General features: G+C 36.3%; 1 protein-coding gene across 2 annotated transcripts in view; it reads left to right on the top strand.

Moving 5' to 3' along the window:
• Dach1 (dachshund family transcription factor 1) overlaps nt 1–21,083 on the top strand; it is a 382,982-nt gene extending 361,899 nt beyond the window's left edge. For both annotated transcript variants that reach the window (XM_021181596.2, XM_021181594.2), the window contains one exon: nt 18,290–21,083. In XM_021181596.2, the coding sequence (XP_021037255.1) occupies nt 18,290–18,327 (38 nt within the window). In that variant the 3' untranslated portion in view covers nt 18,328–21,083. The remainder of the gene's footprint in view (nt 1–18,289) is intronic.
• The last annotated feature ends 6,571 nt before the right edge of the window (nt 21,084–27,654 follow it).

The raw sequence follows: 27,654 nt of genomic DNA, 5'->3' as shown, positions 1-27,654 counted from the left end.
TTCCTTCCTTCCTTCCTTCCTTCCTTCCTTCCTTCCTTTCTTTCTTTCTTTCTTTCTTTCTTTCTTTCTTTCTTTCTTTCTTTCTTTCTTTCTTCCCTTTTCTTTCTTTCTTTTTCTTCCTTCCTTCCTTTCTTTCTTTCTTTCTTTCTTTCTTTCTTTCTTTCTTTCTTTCTTTCTTTCTTTCTTTCTTTCTTTCTTTCATTAGATATTTTCTTTATTTACATTTCAAATGCTATCCTGAAAGTTCCCTATAGCCTCCCCTCTGCCCTGCTTCCCTACCCACCCACTTCTTAGCCCTGGCGTTCCCCTGTACTAGGGCATATAAAGTTTGCAAGAGCTAGGGGCCTCTCTTTCCAATGATGGCCAACTAGGCCACCTTCTGCTGCATATGCAGGTAGAGACACGAGCTCTGGGGGTACTGGTTAGAACCCAGGACTACCAGCCCAGGGATGGCATCACTCACAAAGGATTGGGTCCTTTTCCTTTGATCACTAATTGAGAAAAAGGCCTTACAGCTGTATCTCATGGCGGCCCTTCTTCAAGGGAGGCTTCTTATTTATGATAACTCCAGCTTGTATCATGTTGACACACAAAACCAGCCCATGAAACATATTTTTGCACAGACCCAGATTTTTTTCCTTATTAACTCATCTCCTGATGGATACACGTTAATTTTAGGATTGTCAATAATGCTACCATGAATATAGGTGCAAAGACATTATTTTGATTAACTGATTTCAGACCTTTTGTACTAATAGTCCCAGGTGTCAATGTTGGTTCTTATTATAACTGTCTTTAGTTTTATGAGGAACCTTCCTAAACCTTTTTCATATAGCTGCACTAATGTAAAGTCCCATCAAAGCTAAAAAACAAAACAAAACAAAACAAAACAACCAAAAATGAACCCAAAACCTTTCCCGTTCAACATATCATAGAAAATATTCATTATATTTTGTTTTATTTTATGTATTTATTATTTTATTTATTTGCATATCAAATATTGCTCTCCTCCCCATCTCCCTCAAAGAGTTCTTTCCCCTACTTCCCCCTACCCTTCTCCCTTGAGAGCGCACCTCCTCCCTGGTATCCTTCTTCCTTAGGGCATCACATCTCTACAGGATTAGGCTTACCCTCTTTCACTGAGGCCAGAAAAGGCAGCCCTCTCCTACATGTATACTGGGGGCCTTAGAGCAGCCTGTGCATGCTCTTTGGTTGGTGGCTCTGTCTCTGGAAGTTCCCATAGGTTCAGGATATTTGACCCTGTGGGGCTTCCTACAGGGACACTATCCCCTTCAGTTCCTTTTATCCTTCCCCTAACTCTTCCATAGGGGCTCCCTGACCTCCATTCAGTGATTGGCTGTTGAGTATCTACATCTGTCTCAGTCAGCTGCTGGTAGAGCGGCTCAGAGCACAGCCATGGTAGGCTCCTGTCTGCATGCACAAATATAGCATCAATAATAGTGTTAGGAATTAGTGACTGCCTACTGGGATGGATCCAAAGTCAGCCATTCCTTCATTCTCTGCTCCATTTTTTTGTTCCCATATGTTTTTTTTTATTTTTATTTTTTGTTTATTTTTTTTATGTAGGAGCAATTTGGGGTTGAAAGCTTTGTAAGTCTTTTGATGTCCTCATCCCTCAAGTCGGGGTCCTCTCTAAGTAGACTTGGATGGTCTCAAAGTCTTCCAGATCTGCTTACTACTCTGCTTCTGGGGTGTTGGAATTAAAAGTGTGTGTTCACATTCACAATTTTTATTTATTTTTAGTTTTTGTTTTATTTTTAATTTATTTTTTTACACTCCATATTCCATTCCCCGCCCCACCCCCATCCACTCTCTGACCTCTGACCACTCTACATCCCACACTTCCTCCCCACCCCACCTCATCGATGCCCCAACCCCCACCCTACCTGACCTCTACACTCCCTGGATTTACAATTTTTAAATTGTTTTATCTGTTGTTGTTGCTGCGACTGCTTCTTCTCTTTATTTTTTCACGGTTGGATCTCCCAATTTTTGATCTCTCAATAATTTCGGATATGAACCTCTGTGCCTATGTATGCATCGTGAATATATTCTCTCATACTTCCCTTGTACTGTGGCAGTCTTTTCCTCTGATGGCATCCAGTTTGTTTATTTATGTTTTCTTGCCTCCCCCTTTTAGTGTTCAATTGAGAAAGACCTTGTTCGTGTTCATTTCTCTAGCTACTTTCCTAATTTTGTTGATATTATTATTGTTTTGTAGTCTCTGGTTTTTCTGTTTAAATCTCTCATATAATTTTAAGGTTTATTTTGAATGGGAAATGAGATAAAGCCCAAATATCTTTCTTGAAATGAAGCTTTTGAACACAATGGGTTGTGGAAAACTAATCCGTTTAAGTTTCTTGTACCTTTTTTGAAACATCAATTGATATGCTTCAGTTTACTTGTGGACTCTCTTGTTGCTTCCATGTAGTGTGTGTCTCTTTACCTTTTATTCTTTTGTTGTTGTTGTGTGACAAAATCACACTACTTGAAGTTACCACTGCTGAGTTGTAGAGTTCCACATCTGTCAGTATGAGCCAGGATCATTTGCTCAGAATTGGTTTAGCTTTTCATTGTTCGTCATTATTCAATAAGTATTCTAGATTTTAAGTTCAATTTTACTTTATAATGTGGTTTGTGTGCACTGTTCTACTATTACCTAGAAGTCTATATATATATCCATATCCACATGATTAAGCCAATTATACACAAATGACAAGCACATCTCATAAATGAAAGCTCTAAATACTCTAAAATTACAGTTCTTAAAACATAATGAAAAGAGAGAGTCAGTGTTCTCACCTCTCCTGGAGACATGTTTGTAGGAGATGTGGCCTGCATTCCTAGGGCTCATAAAGTGTCATATTTATCTTATGCACATCCTCTTGATTTTTCATAGTTTGTGCTTAAAAATTTAATTACAGTAAAAAATGCTCCAATAAAAGCAAGCCATAACTCACATAAAGAACTTAGGCAAACATCACTAATTCTTTGTTGAGTCCAATTTACTTTATAAAATTTATATACATCTAACATTAGGAGTCTAAAAACCCATAAAATATACAATATTTTTCTAAAATATACAAGCATTAATAATTCTACTAAAATTGATACTAGTTAAAGTTTATTAATACAGCTGTAAATCTCAAGATATTTTTAGGAGTTCCATGAAAATTAGGTAATATATTATTTAAATAAATGCACAAATTATGTTATTAGATTTTATCATATGATTTGTGGATAACTTAAAATTATCAAACTATGTCTGTATCATGCGTTATATTTATATTTAAAAGCTACTATACTACACAAAGCATGTACATATTCATATTTTGCTTTTTCTGATAGAACTCATTTTCGGCTTTCTTGGTTATGAGAACTCACTTGTATACTTGTATACAAGTATTATACTTGTATACTTGTATTACTTGCCAGCAATATCTGAAATCTAAAATTTATACAGAAAATTTAGAAGTTTTGATTTTTGAAAGATGAGCCATTGTAGAATTTTCTTCTTAAAGAATGAATCCTTTGAGCCATGCTTCTGAATAGATGTCATGCATTCAGAACACAAACGAGGTGAGTCACTTTGCAGATGGGATTGGCAGTCACATAAGATCTGCAAGTCCATGTATGAGAAGTGGATAGTACTACTCATATAATGGTTTTTGAGAAGACCACCTAGATGAATATTATGCTGTGTTCTCATTAGGGTTCCTGTTGCTATGATGAAATAGCACGAACCAAAGGAAGTTGGGGAGGAAAGGATTTGTTTTGTTTATACTTCCTCATCATGGATCATCCTCCAAGGAAGTCATAACAGGAACTTCAGTAGGAGAGGAATCTGGTGGAGCTGCTTCAGGGGCCGTGAAGGGTACTACTTACTGGCTTACTCCTTATGGTTTGCCCACCCTGCTTTCTTATAGAACCCAGGACCATAAGGTGAAGACTGGTACCAGCAACAATTGTCAGGTCTTATGAAGGCATTTTCTCCATTAAGGATTTCTACTCTGAGATAACTGTAACTTACGTCAAGTAGACATAAAAACTAGCTAGCACATGATGGCCTCTAAGAGTGTTATTGGATGGTTTCTAAAATATTTATCAAAGTAAAATTCTAGTCCCTTTTGTTTTTCTTAAACCTAAAACAGTATGTTAAATCCTAAGTAATACTGTATAGCAGATTAAAGGTAAAGAAATGGAAATTGTAATTGATTCAACATAAAGAAATGAACAAACAGGGAATACACATTTGAAATTCAATTAGAAACTCATATTATAGGGCTTAGGACATGGAAAGCAAAAGCAGTGGTTAGTAGTTTGGCCTTTGTAGATTGGGAAAGTGATATAAGCTAGAGTAGGGAATGAGCTCTGTTAGGTTAACACCATATAACAGGAGTTGTCCTGTAAGCAGACTGAGTTGTCCAGTAAGCATCTAGGAACAGTATGGAGCTGGAATTTGATTGTGTGATCCAGAGAAGATGCAGGACTTTGGCATCACTGAAGCTAGGACTCTTTTCCTTGTAAACAGATTCTTTCTGCCAAATCTGGATGATTTAAGCTGATCCCTAAACCACCATTCCATCAAAGAAAAGGCCAGTAGTAAGGGAATCTTAGAGTACTAATTAAATCAGTAAGAAGTCATACGTTTCGCAACATTTCACACCAGCCTTGCTTGTAACAAATGTTTTAACCATTTTTGAAAACATGGTACAAAATGTTTTGTCATGGCACTTTAAGAAGGGTAGAATAAATTTTCCCCATGAAAGTGAAGGTAATAAAGGCAAGGCCAGAATTTTTACACTGTTAGTTTATGTATATAAAAGTAGAATATTAGATGATAAAAATACATAGTCATATGTTAGATAATTCATATTTGACTTATTTATTTTGCAAGTGTTGATTCTGCAGACTTGAGCTATGACAAACTGTCAATTCAACTCTTGCATTAAGAGACATGTATTTTTCATGATATTGTTTATATGGCAATTTCTTGGAATATCAGTCCTTTCAAGTAATCCAAGTACATTGAATAGCATCATAAACAAAGGCAGCAATAATTTATTCTTACGCTAAGCTTTTCCATCTGATGCATGCATACTCTTTGTGATATTTGAACAGAGTAATGCATTTTTATTTAGATGAAAAGAAAGTAAAAATTATACTCATTCTTTCAACTTGGTAAGAGAAATAGCACTCCCATAACGTTGTTCTGAACTATCAAAACAAATTGTACCCTTTTCCAAAAGAGGCAGTGTTATGCTGTGTTTAGCCATCTCAGTATACAAAGCAATGACTAACAGACTCAACAAATGTCAATTATGGCTATGTCACATTGTAAGTTTTCAAATGAGCCCTTAACTAGGTTAAAAAAAAAAGTGAAAACTAGACCTGTAAACAGTAAACTGTTCATGAGAAAATTTGCAAAGCAGTAATATAGTCCGGGAAAAGATTGAAAATCTGGCAAGATTTATCAAAGAGTTGCATCTTAATATTTTGATAACTATATAAATATTTTACTGAAATGGAGAAACAGATCTGTCCCATTAAAATATAGGTTTGTTATTGAAGATTTTTAATGCAAAATGTTCATTTTTATTAAATATCTTGGTAAAAGTCTGCGTGCAATTGCAATGATCTCTGAAAGATTGTGATAGTGTCTATGGGAGGAGAATAAAAATTCATTTGAGAGTAGTTTTGGCATAATGCGAATGGTTTCCTTCAGTTCATAGCCCTGCTCTTCCCTCACCTTCATTCAAGGTGTACCCATCAGCTCAGGGACATGAGTTAATTTCATGCACATCATAATTAGTAGTGATGGGAAAATGAGGCAGTACCAAGAGTATCCAGGAACACAAGTTGTAAATTTTAATGGAAGTGGGGGCCTATGCTACTGTGACCCAGCGCAGAATTTCAGAGCGGGAATGAAGAAAACATTTATCAACATTTATCTTCTTACTAAATATATGTACATGTATTATCAGAAGCTTTGAATGTTTCACTGTGAACTTCTCTATTGCCTAAGACTATAAAAATATTTAGCAATCTAGTGGTATTAAATAAGTACTGAAAACAAACTGGAACTTACTTAGATTAAAAGTCTAAAGTTCTCTGATGTTTCCTGAGTTTCTGCATTCCTAGAGACAGACCCAATATATAAAGTGCTGACTTGTACATTAGCAATGCATATTTCTGTGTACTTTTTTCCCATTGCTCTCTGCTCTAGGAAGCATTTAGTGTCTTACATTTGTTATTATTTATAGCCAGTTTGTTTATATTTTCATGATTAATTTGTAAAACATGTAGTCTATTCCATTAGATAAAACACACTATGATAAATATTTTAAAATTGCAAGACACCAGATTTCGTCAGACTCAATCCTAGCTATCTGCCCTGAATTCAGCCTTTTGAGAGACAGTTAATAGTCTGTCCTGCTTCTTATTCAATCTAGTATGCTTTAAATGTTTTAATGGACATCTTTTCTGCTTTCTTTTTTCTTGATTATTCACTATTCACTAGCACTTGTAGTTCGCATACACTTAATTGATGTCAGCACTGTCTCTTGATGTAAGGTTAGATTTTAAAGAAGCATTGTGAATTTAAATTCACTCATGGCTATAAACCACTTGATAGCAAAAATATTTTTATTTTACATGGGACTCACTTATTTTTCTCAGGACCCAATTGTACTAATATATATATATGTATATATATATTTTATTTTATATATTTATATATAATCAAATGTTACACAAGAATGACATGCACCATCCTAGGACAGGTAGCGATGATCTGTTACAGTGCAAAGTGTTCTGATATACTTGAGAAAGCCTTGAGAAAGCTTTAGTATGGTAATTAAACTGTTGGGCTTTTTGGGAGAGTTGGGTTTTATTGTTGTTGTTTTCTGGTTTTTTGTTTGTTTGTTTGTTTTTATTTCCAAGAAATAGTGAAATACAATCGTCATGAGATAATACTATTAGCCTTTACATAAAACCTGCCTTTATTCTGAAGATATCAAATCACCCTAAGACAATACAAGTCAAGTTAATTTTACTCGAACAAACGGCATGTTTATATGTATATGTATGAGTGTGTGCATGCATGTGTGTATGGTAAAAACAAATCTATAGAAAGTGTAAGTACTGGGTGGTTCTGGCACATGCCTTTAATCTCAGCACTTGGGAGGCAGAGGCAGGAGGATTTCTGAGTTTGAGTCCAGCCTGGTCTACAGTGTGAGGTCCAGGACAGCCAGGGCTATACAGAGAAACCCTGTCTTGAAAAACCAAAAAAGAAAAAAAAGTATAAATATAAACATTTATTTAGATTAATTTGATGCTATCAATCCTTGAAATTTAAATTTAGTTTTGTTTGTGATAACCAAGGAAATACTCTTTTGTGAGGCATGAAGTTTCATCCCACAAGCCTCTTGCAGGGATTACAGCATAGGATTTGTATTGGGGATGCAAACCTTTTCTTACTTTGGAGTTGAGCTTTCATTCTCTTCTGTGTTTTTGAGCAAAGTAAACTGAGGTATATTGTCAACACTGTAACTCATGGGAAGAGATTATTTTTTCCTTTTACACTAACCATCAGGGTTTTGGTTTTTTGGTTTTTTTTTTGTTGTTGTTGTTGTTCTTTTTGTATTTTTTCCTGTAAGAGAGAACAAATAAGCTGCAACAAACTTTCTCAAAGCTTTGTAGCTTAAAGTCTTGGTGCTCTAGCGGTTTCCATGAGTGACAATTGGGGAGTGCTGGGGAGTGCTTAGCTACTTTTCTGACTTTCAGAGGCTACAGGGAAGTGTTAGAATGTGCTCCATCTTCTGCAGCCTGTGCCCAGACTCCACTGCAAAACTGAGAAGGGGCTATAGGTGTCCTTCACAGCCACAGAGTTCTAGAAGTGTTAGCCTCTGTTTTCTGCGAGCCATTAGCTAGATGATGTTTTATTGATTCATTTCCACATGAGATTAGTCAACAGGGAAGTTTACTAAATGACAACCTAGTTTTGCACAAGTGGAAATACCTAGAGGCACACTGTGTATCTGCCATAGGATAGTCATAGTCTTTACTGACCAGGTGTAGATAGTGACCTCCAATCACTTATTCTATATTCTTGTCAATACAGATAAGGGATTAAGTACTACCTACTCCTTTGTTTGTTTGTTTGTTTGTTTTTTGAGACAGGGTTTCTCTGTGTAGCCCTGGCTGTCCTGGAACTTACTCTGTAGACCAGGCTGGCCTCCATCTCAGAAATCAGCCTGCCTCTGCCTCTTAAGTGCTAGGATTAACGGCGTGCGCCCCCACGCCCGGCGAGTCCTAACTACTCTTTAGAAGTCCTGATCACATAACATTTTGCAGTAGGAGACTAGTGCATTGCTCTCGACTGTATAGGATGCCAATAGCAAGGCTATACTGAAAATAACATATAAAGTTACCTGATAAGAATAGAGTTGAACATTTAATGGACTCAGAAACGTATCTAACAACGTGCTAGATGTCCCTGTCAGTTACTGATATGAATCTCATCCTTGACTAGTCAATTTTAAGTCATGAACTTTCCTTTTTATACTTTGCATTCAGTTTAAACACTCTATTCACTCTATTGATTCTTGTGTAATATATATATATATATACACATATATACACACACACATACATATATAATTTATATAACACATTTTCTTGCCTGTTTGGTCGCATACTGTCTCTTATAACTTCACATCGATGAACTGAACGCTCTTCATAAATTCTAAAGCAGGGTGCAGAAAGGCCCACCTTATTTAACAGTGCGTTGATAGAACGTGATTGTCCTCATCCACATACTGTCGAAACAAGGCGTAATGATTACATTAGGCCATATATGAAGAAAAGCTGCTCCCTGCAGTAATGTCATTTCTGTCAAATCCTATGTATTAGAGAAATCTTCCACTGGAGGTTGCTTATCCCTCTTCAAGCTTAGCCCTAGACCAGCATTTCAGCTGAACTCTCCATAAATAGGTTAAGAAGCCTTTGGAGGCTTGGAACTGCATTCACTCACAATTACCTCCTTAAACAAATATAACCTTTATGAGAATTACCAAATTAGACATGTATAGAAAATAGAAACTGCTAAACACTTAAAATGATGATTTGTTTCTTTCTTCCAAGCGTGAGAAAATCACAAGGCTCTGACAGGAGCTGCCCTTCTAATTACCACCTTTGGTTATGCCCCCACCCAGAAATAGCACATGCCTGTATTCTGAAAACACAATGTATTCACAGGAATTTGCCTGTCTTTCATAGTTCTGAGAGGATAAAAGGACTTGGTTTGAAAAGGTCTCTGCTTTCCTGCGCTGAGCTCTCTTATTTTAGAAAACAAGGAACCAAGTTCCTTACAGCTTTGCTTTAGTGAAGCCTTGTCTGCTTGGGGCACTCTGCCTCAGATGGGCCCACCAACGACTATCCTCTCCCCATCCTCAGGTCTTCTTCCCCTGGAAAAGGATTGAAAGGCAGAAGGTGGTAAGAGTGCTTTCCTTGTGTTTTGCTTTGCTAGAGGTGGGAGGTCTCACCTCCAATCAAGAGGAGGTAACCTGTGTGAATAATACTGCATTCCGACTTGCTGCTACATTAACCATCCTGATGGGTTCTAGTTTCTGACTAATGAATGCTTAATTAGAATGTTCACAAATACACAAACACTTGATCAGAGTTGACCTAGCAACACGGTGCCTTTTCTTTATTGATAGAAGAGCAAAACTTTAAATAGCTCTGTGGTTTGTTTTTTTTTTTTTTGGCCGATTTCTAATAAATGTTTAAAAGTATTAAAATATTTGTTTCCAACATATTAAATGAGAGATTTTTAACAACAAATGCACAATAGTGTATGTAGTTCTAAGTATGGAACCAGTCCTGGAGCTAAGAAGTCTTCATCAGCTTTACAGGTAGAAGTTTACCATTACAAGGTGTTGAAACAATAGACCAGACTCCAGCATAAGTCAACAACCTAACACCTCCACCGGGTTTCTTTAAATCACTCTATTAACAGAATCAATCACTAACCATTGGTTTTCTATATAATACTTGAATAGGATTTCTAAAACATATTCTTACTAAGCACATAAAATATTTAGCATGGAGATACTGTCCATATAATCAGTGAAACAGTGTATATAGTTGTACAGAAATCACATCTTCATCTAGTTACTAATTAATAATTGATATGGTATGTATCAGATCATATGCAGTAATTTTATGTGGATGTCTTGGTATTTGATTTTGAGCATAAATAAATAGTAAAAAAATTTACACAGTACATGTGTTTAACCTATTTAAAACTTTATTCAGTAAAAGCATTGTGCAGTATATGTATGAATCATTGCCTGACTTTTAATCATGTCTTCTGTATCAGTTAAAATTAAAATAGAAAACTTCTATTGTAAATCTAAACTTGCAGAGGAAGATTAAAGCTCCATAAACACTGCCATGTGTAAACTGCCAAGGTTCGTGCATGGTTAATATTCTGAAGACGTGTGCTTTATCTCAATTTGATAACATTAAGCCATTTGAGAGTAAGATATATCTAGAGTGCTTTGCTTGCCAAACTTGTCCATCCTACTTTCAGGGAGCATTTCTTACAGTAGGATTGTCACGTTCACATGCTGTCTATTGATCAAGTTGTGAATATTACATTAACATAACACTTTTTATTTTGTCTGCCACCCAAACTATCCTCTTGTCATCTGGCTCAATAATGTCCTTTACTGCATTTCATTTTACATTGAGGCATCTAAACAAGGATCACTTTTTTGTTAATTAGATATTATCTTTATTTACATTTCAAATGTTATCCCCTTTTATCATTTTCCCTGGAAGAACCCCCTATCCTATACACCCACACACACTGCTCACCAACCCACCCACTTCCGCTTCCCTGTTCTGGCTTTCCCCTACACTGGGGAATCTATAGCACCTTCACAGGACCAAGGAAGGGTCTTTCCTCCCATTGATGACCAACAAGGCCATCCTCTGCTACATATGCAGCTGGAGCTGTGGGGCTCTCCATGTGCAATTCTTTAATATAAGTTGTTATTTATCTTCCGTCTTTTTAAATCATGAACAACCTCTTAGCTTTAAAATATGAAAATGAGTAGTTGTGAGTAACATGTTCTTTTTTTAATTAAAATGTTACTTATTTTGAATTTGATGCTTCATCATTAGATTTCAAATTTTTATCTCTTATCTGGCAAGTGACCTATGTGAAATTGTGTTCTTTCAGGGTGTTACCTCTGCTAGCATACAATGTTGGTTTTCTTTTATTTTGTGCTACAAGGTTGGCTTTCATATATGTGTGTGTGTATAACATTTTAGGGGATAGGTAATGCCTGATGTAATAGAAATATACCAGATCTTAATAAATTTTATCTGCTCTAATGAGTTTCCAACCAGACTTTCAGTAATTCTAAGCACGGAATTAGTTGATGCATTGAAGATGTGTGATAGTAAAATTGTTCAAATCCTGTGATAGTGATTATAATAATTACTTAAGTTCTCATGGACTTGAAACATGGTATATGTGAGCACATTCTAATCAGTGATGCTAAGACATGTCTCACAGAACTTCCTTTAAATAGTAAAATATCAAATGTAGAATGGCATATTTACTCCTGTAAATGAAAATAGATTGTGAAAAACATCATCATCATCACCATCACCATCATCATCATCATCATTGCCATGGTAATATGGCTTTAAGACATGTTCTCCCTTTAGGATTTAGACTATACCTGTTTGCTAGAGCATTACTCCTTGGTCTTGTGAAAAGCACACAAGCAAGACTTAGGGTATGTTCTGCTCAAATATGATCCAGTTCTATGATTCTGATTCCTCAGATATGAGCTTTAATTAAAAAATTTAAAAATGGTTACTTTTTAATTATATCGGGACATAACCTCAGATATATTAGTATTCAAACATCTGGAAATCACTTGCACTGTTGCTATCTGCATTTCATGAGAAGAAATTATGTTTACTCAGAATCCTCCTATAAACTGGCCTGTGCTGAACATCGTCTCTCTTAAAATATTTCTCATGTTCAATGTAGACTTTGTGTCTCTGCCTCTTTGCTTCAGCAGTAGCAGAATGTTCTTACTCTAAATATAAAATTATAAAAAAGCAAGAAACAATATTTTCTTTAATTAGCCTCTTCCTTTGGGGGTTTTAGAAGAGAGGTTATGACTTGACAAAGATCCTTCCCATCTGTTCCTGTTTGTTTGCTTTTATTTTGACTTCCTTTCGTTGTCTTATCAAATATCACATGAATCATTAACATTTGTTTTCATCGCTTGTTTTGATTTCCTTTGCTTCACATGATTAAGACATTATGTTGAGACAAGGTTCAGGCTAACATATTTTATATTAACCTCATATTCTTTACGCAAATATTAAACTTTCTAGATATACGATTTTCTGTGTTTGCTTTCTTCTGTGTTAATATTTTCTTCCACTCCAGGGTAGTAAAGCATGTGTGGATCCAACTGTTTCGTGAAAGCTGCAGCCTTTGTCAGATTACACATGAGTCATATGGGTTTTGAGTACATAGGTGCCATTTTTAATAAAGCTATTTCCTCATAAGATATACAGTTTTAAAAGCCTTTAGGCAGAGGGTAGGTAGGTATCCTGGTAGATGTTAGTCAGGAATCTCTATTTAAAGTTAAAACATCTTCTCCTTTGCTTTGTGATGCTTATTCACAATGTGCTTCTTGTACTGATATTCATCCAAAGGCGAATGACATTCTCTTAAGATTTAATAAAACAATTTGAAATTATTGTCACTTAAATGTTCTATTCTGTTATGAAATTATGTTAAGCTATGTGATTAATAGAATGATATCTCACTAGATTTAGAAAATGTATTTTTGTTGAATAGTGAGATTTTTATATGTGGAGTAGAAAAGGAAGTTTTCATTAAACATTATAAATAATATTCAAATAACAATACATACCAAAACTTAGGCCCCAAACTAAACTTGTTTTTTCAAGCACAAAATAAAGGTAGAAATTTTGTAACAGACCCCTTTTGCTCACATCTTATTCATAAAAATTAATTTTAAATAAAATCCATGTCTTCATTATGGTTTCATTGCTGTGAAGAGACACCATGACCAAGGCAACTCTTGTAAGGACAACATTTAATTGGGGCTAGCTTACAGTTTCTGAGGTTCAATCCGTTATCATCAAGGCAGGAATATGGCAGCATCTAGGCAGGCATGGTATGGGAGGAGCTGAAAGTTTTACATCTTCATCTGAAGGCTGCTAGGAGAAGAAACTTCCAAACATCTAGGATGAGGTTTTTTTTCTCTTTATTGGATATTTTCTTTATTTACATTTCAAATGTTATCCCCTTTCCTGATTCCCCTCCGAAAAACACCCACTATCCCATCTCCCTCCCCCTGCTCATCAACCCACCCACTCCCACTTCCTGGCCCTGGCATTCCCCCATACTGGAGCATAGAGCCTTCATAGGACAAAGGGCCTCTCCTCCCATTTATGTCCTACTAGGCAATCCTCTGCTGCATATGCAGCTGGAGTCATGAGTCCCACTGTGTGTGCTCTCTGGTTGGTAGTTTAGTCCCTGGGAGCTCTGGCGGTACTGGCTAGTTCATCTTGTTGTTCCTCCTATGGGGCTGCAAACCCCTTCATCTCCTTAGGTCCTTTCTCTAGCTCCTTCATTGGGGACCCTATGCTCAGTCCAATGAATGGCTATGAGCATAGGATGAGGTCCATAAAGTCCATGTCCACAGTGATACACCTATTCCAACAAGGCCACACCTCCAAATAGTGCCATGCCCTTGGCCAAGCATATTCAAATCATGACATTACACTCGAAGGCCCCGAATGGCTTGTTCAAACTCATGAGGCAATGGGGGCTACACCTAGCCATTGCATAATGCAAACTACATTTAGTCCAACTTCAAAAATCACAGTCTTTAAAAGTTTCAACAATGTTAAAAGTCTAAAGTTCAAAGTCTCATCTGATATTCATCAAATCATTTAACTGTAATCTCCTACAAACTCAAAATCAAAAAGCAAATCACATGCCTCCAACATAACAGAATATACATTACCATTATACAATGTCATAGTGAGGAAACACTGGACCAAAGCAAGAACAAAAGACCGTGGGCAAACTCCAAACTTTGCATCTCCATGTCTGATGTCAAAACACTCTTCAGATCTTCAATTCCTTTCTTTCCTCTTTGTTTACCACAACAAACTTCTTTCTCCTGGGCTGATTCCATTCCCTGTTAGCTTTCTCAGCAGGTATCCATTTTCTCTGAAATCTCTAACATCTTGGGGTCTGCAAGGCAACTTCAGTGTTGCTTCTTCAGTGTCTGGGATTCACACTCGATGGTGGAAGGAACACAAAACTAGATCAGGCATAATCTTCCTCTGAGTGAAGATTCTAGGTTTAATATGTAAGCTTGCACAGTCAAAACAAAAAAATTCAGAAGTTGGTTTGAATGGTTGGCTGAAGCATTTATCAAAGATTGCCTAATGAAAAGGAGTAGAAGATGCCTGATATTCCATGGCTTAGTGTCAATGAGGCGATGTTAAGGCAGCAAAATTACAATGCTAGAGTGGGTACATGTTATAACTAATTAGTTATAGTTAGTTATAACTAATCCTCCACAATGGGAAGGCAGAGATGGCATTCTCTTCGCAAATCCTGTAAGATGGAAAATGGTTAAAGGGGCACCAGCATATTGAAGAGCTTTGTTGTCACCCTTTTTTCTTGTGCCAGAACTTAGGGTTGGAGAAGCTGTTGCTCAACTGGATAAATTAAATGTAATGGATTTGATTGCGTCCTGAGGTAGCATGGGCCAGCACCAAATCACCAAAGGCAAGGTGATCATAGTTATTATAATAGGCAGAGTAAGCCAAACAATGTTCACAGTGACCTAACCCATAATGGTGAGCAGAGGTGAGGTGAATTTTATAATGGCATGACTCATATGAACCTTTGGTATTGGCTAATCAGTCATGGTGTTTCCAGGCATGAAATAGATAGAATGGTTGCATTGGATTGAGGCAAAAGGCAATCTCAGCCAGTGAATCAATTTCCAGAGTTGAGCCAGTTTGTAGACCCAGAACCCCTTGAATGAAGTGGTGGCCAGGTTCTCCTGAGGAAGGACCTTGGTAAGGTCCAGAACAAAGTCCTGTGTTTAAACCTTAACACCCTGTAAATCCTCAGGGGCATGGTGACACATATCTGTAACGTCATCACTAAGAAAGTCAGCGGGTCCATCAGAAATTCATAGGCATCCTCAACTAAAAGTAAGTTTGACATGAACTGGGCTAGAGGAGATCCTACCCCCAAGATAAACAAACAGGAGAAAACTGGCTTCTAGGCAGCTAGGAGAAGGATCTCAAGCCTACCTCCACAATGACACTCTTCCTCCAACAAGGACACACCTATTCCAACAAAGACATACCTCCTAATTGTGCTACTCCCTGGGGCAAGCATATTCAAAACACCACACTCCATAAACTTAATATTGTCTGATTTTATGATTTTTAACATTAGTGTTAAACTCTGAGGTCATACTAGATTCAGTGTTAGATTTTTGGAACATTTACCTAGCATTTCAAGGCGCTGAATTTAATTTTCAGAAGAAACGAATAAAGCAAGTCCTTAATCAAGTTCATTTTTTATTAAGGTATTTAAAAGATTTCTTCATTTTGCTATGTGTAGATTTAAATCTCCATAATAATAAGCAGCATACAAAACTACACACCTGTGATAAAGTATTCAGTGATCAAGATACTTTCTTGTATACCAAATTATAGCTGCAACTATCAAATCACAATGAACTTTGAAACTATTAGGAATTTGTAATTTAAATAGTTTCACTCAACCCCTACTCCCAAATGCTTTTAATTAGAACAGACTTTTTAATTAAGTACTCCCATGCACAAAGTTTAGCCTGGTGATTTTCCTGTCATATCAACCTCCCATACAAAAGCAAATAATCATTGTGTCACAGAAAAACTGGGCTGTCTCTATTGAAACTAGAATACAAGAACTCCAGTTTTGATTACAAGCTACTCAGATGAAAGGAAAGCCCTAGACCCTGAAGTAGAACTCAATGGATGAGCCATGAGCAGAGAGTGCAAGTGAGAGACTCTGGATTTCTTCCCGTCTTTAGTTAAGGAAAGGATGCTTAATAGAGTGGACACAGAATCTGTATCCTATTACTATAAGATCACTGCATTTCTATTTGTTCTGTAGCACCTTGCCAGACACAAAGACTCACTGCATTTCTATTTGTTATCCTGTGATACTTTGTGAGACACTAAGGTTCTTCCTGAATTCCAATCCTCATTTGGGTAAAAAAGTATTAAAAAAAATCTGTATTTTTCATTACAGGGAAGTGTAGACAACAATAAATTTATCAATTCTTTTAGAATTTTATTTTGCCCATTCAAAGTATTTTTATTATATTCACATCATCCTAAAGCCAGGTCCCCAAATTGCTCTGAAATACATTTCTTCTTCCAAATATTTTAATAACCTGAGTCCTATTTGTGTTGCCCATATATATTCTCATGGGTGTGGGGTTACCCACTGGAGCATAGTCCACCTACCATGTGAGCTTTAGCAAAACGGAATCTTCTTTCCCCAGAAGTCATCAACTGTCCGTAGCTATTAGTGGGGTGAGGGACTTCTGGTACTCTCTCACTTCATGCTGGCTCAAGCTAATACAGGTATTGAACAGCCAACCACAGCTGGTGTGAGTTCATGAGATGAGTGTGGTGCTATCATATTCAGAAAACACCAATCCTCCAGCCTCACCTGCTTACTCTTCCAGAGTGGTCCGTGAATTGTGTGGCAGTGGGTAGAGGGCAATGTAAATGTCCCAGTTTTCGCTGAGCTTCATGGGTACATATTCTCTGAAGCTTCACCAGTTGTAAATTTTGGTATTAAGCACTGTCTGTTATAACCAGTAATTTTGACCAAATTCAAGAGCAGCACTATTCTATGGGTTTAGAGTTTTGAGTTAGAAGGACAAATTTGATGCTGTGTCCATTTAGAAAAACAAACAGAAGTAAGCCCATTCTTGGGACCTACAAACCACGAGTTCTTGACTAGTTTTACATTATCTACTTGACTAGTTTTACACACCTTTTCTCATGTGGCCCAGGCCTTATATCCAATCAGAAAGCAGTCAGGAATTCCCATACATATGTGCCATGAAAACATACCCATGTGCTGTATGCATGGGAGTATCTTACCACACTGGCCATGATGACTTCCGTTCCTCCAGCTTCCTGCAGAGTACTTCCCAGTATTATAAAGGATGGATCCTGATCAATACCAACTTAATTTTTCTGTCTTGTGTCAGTAAAAGGTGTAGTGTCTGAGGAATTGGGGTCTTACCTTGAAAATATGGTAGACAGCACATAACAATGGCGATAGTTTGGGTGGCTTAGGGGATCTTCAGGACAACCTTAACCAGGAGGAAGTGTACACATACAACTGAAGTGTGTCCCACAGAAGGCACAGGTTAGAGTATAATATAGCTGAAAATTGCACTTGTGTTTTATTTATATTTTGCATTGGATAATTAATTTCTTATTTTTATTTTTATTTCTGTTTCATTCAAATAGTTTATACAATATGTCCAAGATTTCACTATTTTTTTATTTCTCACAGAATTATATTTTAATCTCCAGTAATATATTTATATCTTAACTTCTATTCATTCAGTTCATCTCACTAGAGGAAAAAAAAAACAACTCTATTGATGGCTAAGATATCATTGGTGGCATTCATGAAAATAGTTACACATGTGCACAATAGTTACATCACACAGCATATTTAACAACACTCCTAGAGAGCGAGCAGAGCCTTTGGCTTTCATGATGGAGATACACCTGAGTGCACGCTCAGAAAATTTGGTTCTGCAAGCTTGGTGGAAGTAATTGTCATTCAGCAGAAAGTCACTAGCTTTGCATATCAGTAATGCACACACACACATACACTTATCTATTTTCTGAGTGGTCTGGAACTGATATCATTTTAGCGAATATATATTTATGAGAACTAAAAATTCTGTATCCTTCTTGATTCTATGAACTCATGTAATTGTGAAATTAATTTTGAGAATATATGAAAACTGTTACATCCTAAGCAAGTGAAAGTAAAATAGAAAACCAGGATTTCATACCAAATTTCATGTTTCCTACGCCTCTCGAATACTGTGCCATTAATTATTTTTATCATTTGTTTTAGATGGAAGACTGTATTTGAAAACTACTGTCATGTACTGAATATTCCTTGTTGAAGAAACACGTCATCTACTACAGAACTCTGGAGGCAGACCTTCATCGTCGGAAAGTTCAGGAAAAAAACAAAGTCCGTGTAAAAGAACTTCTTCAATTTTTGTGTGTTAGTGCTCTTTTTCATTTAAGTATTCCACAAAGGCAGAAAAGTTTCCTCCATTGAATTTTTTTTTTCACCTGTGGTTCATACCAGAGACTGAGAATGTTTGTAAATGTACACATATCAAACTTCTTACAGTTAATAACTCACCTGTGCTGCTGGACACTTGTGTAGAGAGCTAAAGACGGGTCTGAGGAAGACCTAGCTTTGGTTTGTTTTCTTTTCTTCTTAATGGAATGAACTTTTTATTTTCCTCTTCTGACAGTTCTGTAACTGAGCACATCAACAGACTTTGTAGCAGTGTTCACCCAGAGTTACAGAATTGTGTCCCACAGAAACCAGCAAGAATCGATGGGATAAACTTTTAAGGGTCATAGAGGGTTCTGGGGGGCGGGGGGATGAGAGAAGTGAGAGTACTCTGTTACATACAATTTTAAACTCTATAACTGCAGGTTTTGTCCTGAAGACCTTTTTCATATACTTTCTGAAAGTCCAACAAACGGATGTTAACAACTCAATGAAATTACATTTTGCATATCTGAAAAAGAAGCATTGAATATAAGCCAAACGGTTTCACTGGTGGTCTCTTTTTCTTAAAGATAAAAATATATAAAAATATATATATAAATATAACATGTTTTCATTCCAAACTGGTAGCGGTATATAGGATTACAAATAATAATGTTGCTTCTTATTCAAACTGTTGGTCACATGTACAGTATATAAACATAAAACTCACAGGAAGGTATTATGTATGCAGTAGTATACTAGCGTTTAGGAAATGAAAATTTTAGAAAATATGTTTTGTCACCCTGTTGGTCAGAAAGATGTCTTTCTGGTTTTAACGCATGCAGGCATGTAAATATTTGTCTGGAGTCACAGTATTAATGAATGAGATCTTATACATCTGGTGACATCAGAATTCTGTCAGCCATTTTTTTATTTGTATATTGATCCCTAGTGAGTACCCCAAACTCCACTACAGAGGATGAATTGTGGCTGACCAGTAAATCAAAACACCAGAGATATTTTTATATGTTAATGTCATATTATGTTAATGTTGCTGAAAAACAAAACTTAATAAGCCCTTGGTGTATTGGTCCAATACCATGTAGCCCCAAGTGATGAAGTTAAACTGTGCTGTGCTTTCCAGCTCATTCAGAGGGAACGGGGGAGCTACGTGCTATTTTCACTGTCTTTTTGAAAGTTACAGTATGTGTTTTCATATTTGTGCGTATAACTGGAAGTAAAGCTGCAAACAGTGCTTATCACATGCTGAAGTTAACTTTGCTTTTACAAATTGGGAGTAACCCTTCTAAAGACTTACATGAATCCGTGCAGTTGCTCTACACTTTATGATTTTCCGTCATATTAAAATTTTGTGATTATAGTATTTTTATTACCATTAAAAACAAAGTAATAAATCTAAAGCAGCTAGCATCAGTGTGTTTAAAGATAGTTTTGATTGGGTAATTATTATTTGGTTAAGACAAAAAAGTTCCTATTATGGATTCTGTGTCACTGAGCTCCTGTCATTTTTAGGTCTTCCTTGCAGTTCTGAAACATAACTAATTCTTGGCTGTAACTTGCTATTAACTGGTTAAGTTCATTTTTTAAGAAAACAAAGGGTTATATGTACAGTTATTTTAGCTTGCATTAAAGGGGAGTAATATTTTAATTTAAAACACCGTTAGTAACTGCTTTGTAGAAACGGTTTGCTGAGCATAATTCTTCCATGGTCATATTTTGTTGTTTGAGCAAAAGAGATTCAATTCTTACTTACATGTATTTTTGTTTATTTTTCCATACATACATACATACATACATACATACATACTGTAAATGATTACAGTTCTTAAAATTGGAAGGATTTGTAGAAAGGTTTGGAGTCGTACATGTTTTTTTAACAGACTATTTTGTTTTTGTTTTTGTTTTTGTTTTTAAGACTACAACTTACATAGGTAGGAGAGTTGATCATTGCTCTGCTCCTGGCATAGAGTCACCTGTTAAATGGTGTAGTTTTAAAAGACTTATGTGAAAGACCTATGAGAATGCATTAGTGTTTGGTTCAGCATAAAAGAAAATTTTAGGATTGAAGACAAAAGCTATCCACTATATGTTAAGAGACTCTTATTAGCCTGTTGTAAATATTGCAATTCACAAAATGTTATTGTAAGTTTGTAACTTAATTTTTCCCTCTTTTTAGTTAAACAGGTTTGTTTAGAAATTTGTGTTTTGGTGTAAGCAAGTAAAATTGTGCCCATTTTATGGTCCCCATGCTTTTGTAATCTTACAAATATTAACGTCTAGTTGTTCTATATTATAACCATATTTGCGCTCTATGCAAGCCCTTGGAACAGAACATACTCATCTTCATGTAGGACCTATGAAAATTGTCTATTTTTATCTATATATTTAAAGTTTTCTAAAAATGATAAAAGGTTATTACGAATTTTGTTGTACAAAATCTGTACAAAAATCTGTTTTTACATCATAATGCAAGAATTGGAAATTTTTCTATGGTAGCCTAGTTATTTGAGCCTGGTTTCAATGTGAGAACCACGTTTACTGTTATTGTATTTAATTTTCTTTTTCTTTTCAACAATCTCCTAATAAAAATGTCTGAAATCGCCTTGCGACTTTATTTACCGTTTGTCTTTATTACAGTTTCTGAGATGCATTACTTTGAAGAAATATTTACTTTCTAATGGGAGGCGTCTAAAAACAACATAAGTCAGCTCTTTGCGATGCTCAGGGAGCATTGCTCAATGATTTTATTTAACATGCAACCACTTCTATCTCTAATATGAATTACTGTGGAGAAAATATCATAAAAGCACACTCTGTAGTTATTGTTTAACAAGCAGATTTTCCATATTTTGTTTCTTGCCAGCTAAGCAAACTGGCCACATATGCATGATTTATTTATGTACATTTCTCAGTTTATGAAGCTGTTATTTGTACCTTTTTTCCTTTATCTTCTTATATTCCCATGATTCTTATTTTACAAAGCCTTGTGCTGAATAACATAGAACAGACATGTTGATGCAACAAAATATATAATTCCCATATCTGTAAGAGTATGGATCTGTAACTCTAACTTCATGGTTTTCTTTCCACTGTAATGTCAGAATAATACTATTAGTAACTTGAAATTACAATATCCTTTATCTGCTTTGATCATTATTTGAAAATCTATTGGGTTGTTACTTATCTGAAAACATTCATAAGAGAATGGAAAATTTCATTTTTTTTCTTGTTCAAAGTGAATGACCTCAGTGAATTCATGAAAGTAATAAATTATAGTTTTCTTAATAAAAATGGAAGATGTGTATATAACCATTATTAATATATTTTGTCTTCAGTCTTTATTTATGCCAGTAAGATTACATTAAAATGCCACAAAAATCTCGAAGTTAAGTGATTTTTGTAGTAGCTTAGATTTTCTCTGTGTGTTATTATTTTTTATTTGGGCTGCATTTTAAGATACAGAAAGTAAACATTTTAATGGAATGAATATGCTATTGTAAAAATACGCAGAAAGTGTGAGTTTTCCTCTTAAAACTGTACACTTAAAAGTGTACAATTGCTTAAGTTTTTAATATGCAAAATTAGTAGAGAAAATATGAACCAACCCTCATTTATTTATTATTTTAAAAGGTTCACAGGTAAGGCCTCTCTGCTTCAGAGAGCTTGTAATGACCCAAGCTAAAAATCTTAATGTCCCAGTCAAGATCTAATTTTGTTGGAATAGGGACTTTTACAAGAGCAGGATCAAAAGATGCACATATCCTTTGTGCTGCAGCCGACATCAGTGGAAATGACTAAAGGATTTACTAAGATACTTTCACACCAGGTAGTAACCATGGAGTTAGAGTAACCTTTTATTTTTACTTCGAAATAATAGCAAAAGATTATTTGACAAAAGGATAAGAATTTTAAATTGGGAAATACATACATTTTCCAATAAATGATAAATAAAACCAGCACATTTGTTATTCTCTTCACATTATTTGTTTATGCATTAACAATTGCTTTATTTTTCTTATCAATGATCAAACCCTTTTAAGGTAAGTAACACATACAGTCTCGCACAAAAATAGTGTCAGAAATGAATTCCTAATGTGTTCAGAATATTCACAATGAAAGTACAATATTTAAGTCTTATTATTTAATATCTATGTGTTGCAAGAGTAAGCAATGGCTGAAAATTATTCAAACACAGCATAAGTTGTAAATGCTAATTCTGTGCTAAGATAATGAATAAAAAGTAAAATCATGTCTTGTTTACATTGTGTGATCTATAAGCTAGAAATGAGTTAAGCAAATAACTAGTTAAGACTCCTTTGGTTCTTGTAAAACAAAATTTTGAAAATTTAAAAACCCAAAGGGACCAGTTATAAAGATTAAACTCTGAGGATGGAAACTCAAGGTAACCAGGGAGTAATGTCCAGGGACCAAAGTTCTTGGAGCCCATGCCTCCATTTTTCACCTCTGCCCAGTTGCTCTGATTGTTATTCCTCTCCAGGTAGAGAATTCTTCTCTTTGTCTTTTGTTATTTACTCTTGTAGTATTTAAGAGCTTTAGGTTCCTACTACAGAAGTAAGCCTATTACTTTCTCTCTGTTGTTATTTACCTGTGAATGCTGACTATCCCTTGTTGTTAGATACATGCCTATAATATATATTGGCAGAATATGAGATGCATTTAGGGAATTTTAAAGATTGTTGTGTTCATTGAATTTCTACACAACTCCAGGATCCTTCATGGGAATAAATATCTAATGAATACCTAGATTAGGAGCCAGAATATGACTTACTTTGACATCATAGAATATAATTAGTGGACCTGCTACTTAAGAAAAGGAAGATGGTGGGAGTGAGGAGGGAACAATTGTAAGATAAGCATTATGAATTATGAATAAATCTAATCCTAGTTCCACTTACCATGCATATAACCATTGTAGAGGCTTCCTCCTTCTGAACATTCTTTTTTTTTTTCCTTTCATTCTTTTCAATGGAAATTCATTCTTCTCTCAGACAATACATTCTCCTTTCCTCCACTCCTATTACTTCTCCCTACAGCCCTCTCCACCAGGTCCATTATTTTGTTTCCCTTCAGAAAAGAGCAATCCTCCAAGACAGCACAACAAGGGAGACAACAGAAGACACAGTAAGACAGGAGAAAACTCCTCTTACCAAAGGTGGACCCAAAGGGAACCCAAGAGGAGAAAAAGAATCTTAAGAGCAGGCAATAGAGTTAGAGACACACCGGGTCTCATAGTTAGGAGTCCCATAAAAATACTAAGCAAACAGCCATAACATATGTTCAAAGGACCTGGTGCAGACCCAGGTTCTGTGCTTACCACAGTTTCTGTGAGCCCATAGAAACCTTGCTTGGTTAATTTATTGGGCCATTTTTGTCTAGATGTCCTACATCTCATTTGACTCCTACAATCCCTCTGACCCCTATTTCATGGGATTCCCAAGTCCTGAAGCTTCTTCAGGTTTTCTTTGTTCCATATCATCTATGAAACAACCCCCATTCCCCTCCCCCTCCACACACACACACAGAGGATCTACCTTCTAAGAGCCTCCCTGATGAGTTAGAATGGTGGGTCGCATCTCAACAGCACACTAGGCCAAGAGATTTCCCCATTGAAGAGGTTTTATAGGGAGAGAGACAAGGTGGTGGTAGAAAGAAAAGAGGGGGAGAGAGAGAGAGTGACAGAGGGGCATTCTCCTTATGTATATGGAAAATGACATACATAGGTAAAGGTGGGAGCTGAGCCAACTGGGTGCTGGGAATATGCTGCAGGTCGTGTTGTAGCCTATGTGATGTCATAGGTTTGAAAAATCCTGATGCCACCATTCCCAATTTCTGAAAGCAAATATAACAGTATGATGTGGATGTCATTGTGGAGAAAAAAAAAATCAAGGAAATGAGGTCAAATGAAAAGAAGATTGGTTTGTGTATTGTAGTTATCCTGGTAAATACTAGTCAAGATAACAAGGCTGAGATTGGTCTTGCAAATATAATGCAGTGCCTAAAGTCACCATTAAAATGCTACATTAAAGACATATCGTAGAAGAAAATGAATAAAGAGTGTGAGGCCTTCTCTACGTGAAGAGTAAATACTTTTCGTATTTGATCCAACCCGTGGAGCTCCTCAGGGATCAAGAGAAGAATCTAGTACACTTCCTACAAACTTGGCTGATTCTTCAATGGTGTTAATTTGGTAACCTACTTTTTCTACTATGCCATCTCACATACTAGCATGAGTTGTCTGATACTTCTCTATTACTGTGTTCTCTATAAGAAAAGAGTCTCTACTGTTAGAAATAATTTTAGTGTGGCAAAGAAAGAGATCATCAATGCAGCTAAAGTGTGTCTCCGGGGGTGGGGGGATGGGGGATTATTCTTCATCAAAAGAGTGTGGTACTCACAACATGCTCTCCTGGATGGGAAGGGCTAATGGTTTATATTCAAACACAGTCTTGTCTTCTTTTTCCATTTGGCTGGGTTGCAATCTCATCATTGTGCCAGTTTGGCTGGTTTTTTAAATAATTGACAATAAGAAAATCCAGGAAAGAGGGGTCACAACTCCAAGACATGAAGTTCCTGTGACGCAATAAAGTTTTTATTGTAGAGAAATTTTCATCCTGCAACCTTGATGCTCTGGCAAGGTATCACATCCAAAGACCTTCTAGGAGTGAGCAATCTGGCTGGAAAGTCACACCTTTAATCCCCATGACTGGAATGCAGAAACACCTTTAGTTGACACCAAACAGTGAAGGTAAAGTTAGTTTGTAAAAGAAAACAGCCTATTCCCATTCATTCTACTGGCCCCTGGGGCTTCTATCATGTGGGAGGTGGGAGGACCCTAAAGAAAGTACCTGAGACCTGGGAGGTGAAAGACTCTCAGGATTCAAAGGGAAGGACCTTAGAGTAAATGCCCAACAGTGGCTAGAGGAAACTTGTAGAATTTACCTTCAGTAGAAAGAAAGGGCATCAAGTGGAGGGATGGGGTTGTCATTCCACAGTCAAAAACTCTGACCCAGAATTGTTCCTGTCTAAAAGAACTGCAGGGACAAAAATGGGGAAAAGACTGAGGGAAAGAAGGTCTAGTGACTGGCCTAACTTGGAATCAATCGCAAGGACAGGCTTTAAGACCTGACACTACTACTGGTACTATGGTGAGCTTAAGATAGGAGCCTAGCATGGCAGTCCCCTGAGAGGTCCAACAAGCAGCTTACTGAGACAGATGCAGATACTTACACCCAACCAGTGGACTAAAGTCAGAGACCTCTGTAGTTGAATTAGGGAATGACTGGAAGAAACTGAAGAGGAGGGTACCCTCATAGGAAGACCAGCAGTCTCAAGTAACCTAGACCCCTGAGATCTCACAGACACTGAGCCACCAACCAGATAGCATACACCAACAGGTCCAAAGGCCCCTAGCACATATGCAGGAGATGACTGCCTGGTATGACCTCAGTGTGAGAAGATGAGTCTAAAACCCTCAAAAGACTTGAGGCCTCAGGGAGTGGGGAGGCTTGGTGGGAGAGCTTGGGGACTAGGGATCTGGGGGTGGAGATATCTTCTTGGAGACAGTGAGGAGGAGGAAAGGAATGAGAAACCATGGGAGGGAGGACCAGGATGGGATAACTACTGTAAAAATAAAATAAATAAAAATAAAAGTAATTTTAAAAAAAAGGAAGCAGCCATATTTGAAAGTGACATCTAATTGAAGAGCAGACAAAGTTACAAATCAGAGAAAGATTTGACAGAATGGGTTAGAGGTAGGGTATGTCCAAGTCACAGAAGGACAGAAAAAAGAGGCTATTTTAGCACACTGCAAGGAAAGAAGGTGGTATGGGGGGTTTTAGTTTTACAGAGAAAGGTTTCAGAGAGAACAAGCTAGACACAGGTAAGGACAGGACAAGCAAGAGAATAGGAAGCAGGCAGAAGATTAGAACATATTGCTGTAAGGAAACAAAAGGGACATTTACAAGTGATACCCAGAAGAACTAGGCAGAATAAGAAATTTGATTTCAAGTGCCACACCTCTATGGCAGAGGACAAAGGAATGGATATTTTGTTTCAAGACACTAGCAAAACATTAGAAGAAAGAAGAACCCACAAAGTAATAACAGTTCCTATACAATAAATACGTGTAAACAAATATTTTACTGAGTGGGGAAATTAATATATTTGCATAAGGTTTTACCAGTTGACAGAGATAAGATGATTTGTATAAGGGTCTTACAAGGTAGGGCAGATAAAAGGATTTAAATTCTTTGTCATGAAAGTCTTACAGATTTTGACAGAAAAGACTACTGTTTAATGTTTCCTACACTATTGAATTGCACTTTCAGATAAATTCATCTGTGTATTCTGAACCTAAATTCATTAATGGTTAATGGCTTAAACTTTCCTATATTCATAAAACTCGATGCTTTTAAACAAGTAAATCATCTAACTGTATAATATATCTTAAGGTGAATACTTTGAAGGGGAAGAACTCTTAACTAGCAAGTAGAACACATCTAAATTTGTAAAAGGTTTCTCTAATGGAATAGAACTGATAGAATAAAAAAAGTAACATATATGTATTTATTATTATTCATTATTGTTATTAAAAGTAGATTTAATGTGCTGTTTTATAACATGTTATCCTAGTAATCTAGTAATGTCATATTATACTGGAGAGGCGAAGAATGTGGCAGTTGTCCAGTCCACTGTGCTGAACATCTCAGTATTCCCAGTCTGGCACTGGAGGCCTGCAGGATTCCCAGGGAGCTTCCACTCTTCAGTCTACCTTGGAATCCCAAAACTGGTTCTAATATGGATGAAAGAAAAGCCAAAGCAGAAAGATTCATGGTTTTGACAGTGAGGAAGAACAGAGAGGCAGAAAGCAGCATTTCCTTCTTCCATATTCTTTACTTAATCTGGGAATTCACCAGAGACCACATTAAACTGTCTTAAATAATCTGATTTAAAAAAAAATCCCTCATAGGAGTATCCAGAGTTCTGGATTTTATTTGATTCAATATGAAGTCAATATTGTTGATAACCTTCAAGTTATCTCAAGGTATATATTAGAGTTTGAGGGACACCCAAGTCAGTGGGGGATCTTTCAACTGCTGTACCTTATTGAACTGGTCACATACATTTCCATTGTGTCTGAGTCCTCTTGTTTCTGCTGATTGTCA

This window comes from Mus caroli, chromosome 14 (genome assembly GCF_900094665.2).
Source record: "Mus caroli chromosome 14, CAROLI_EIJ_v1.1, whole genome shotgun sequence".
Lineage (NCBI taxonomy): Eukaryota > Metazoa > Chordata > Mammalia > Rodentia > Muridae > Mus > Mus caroli.
This window is presented reverse-complemented; position numbering and strand designations above follow the sequence as displayed.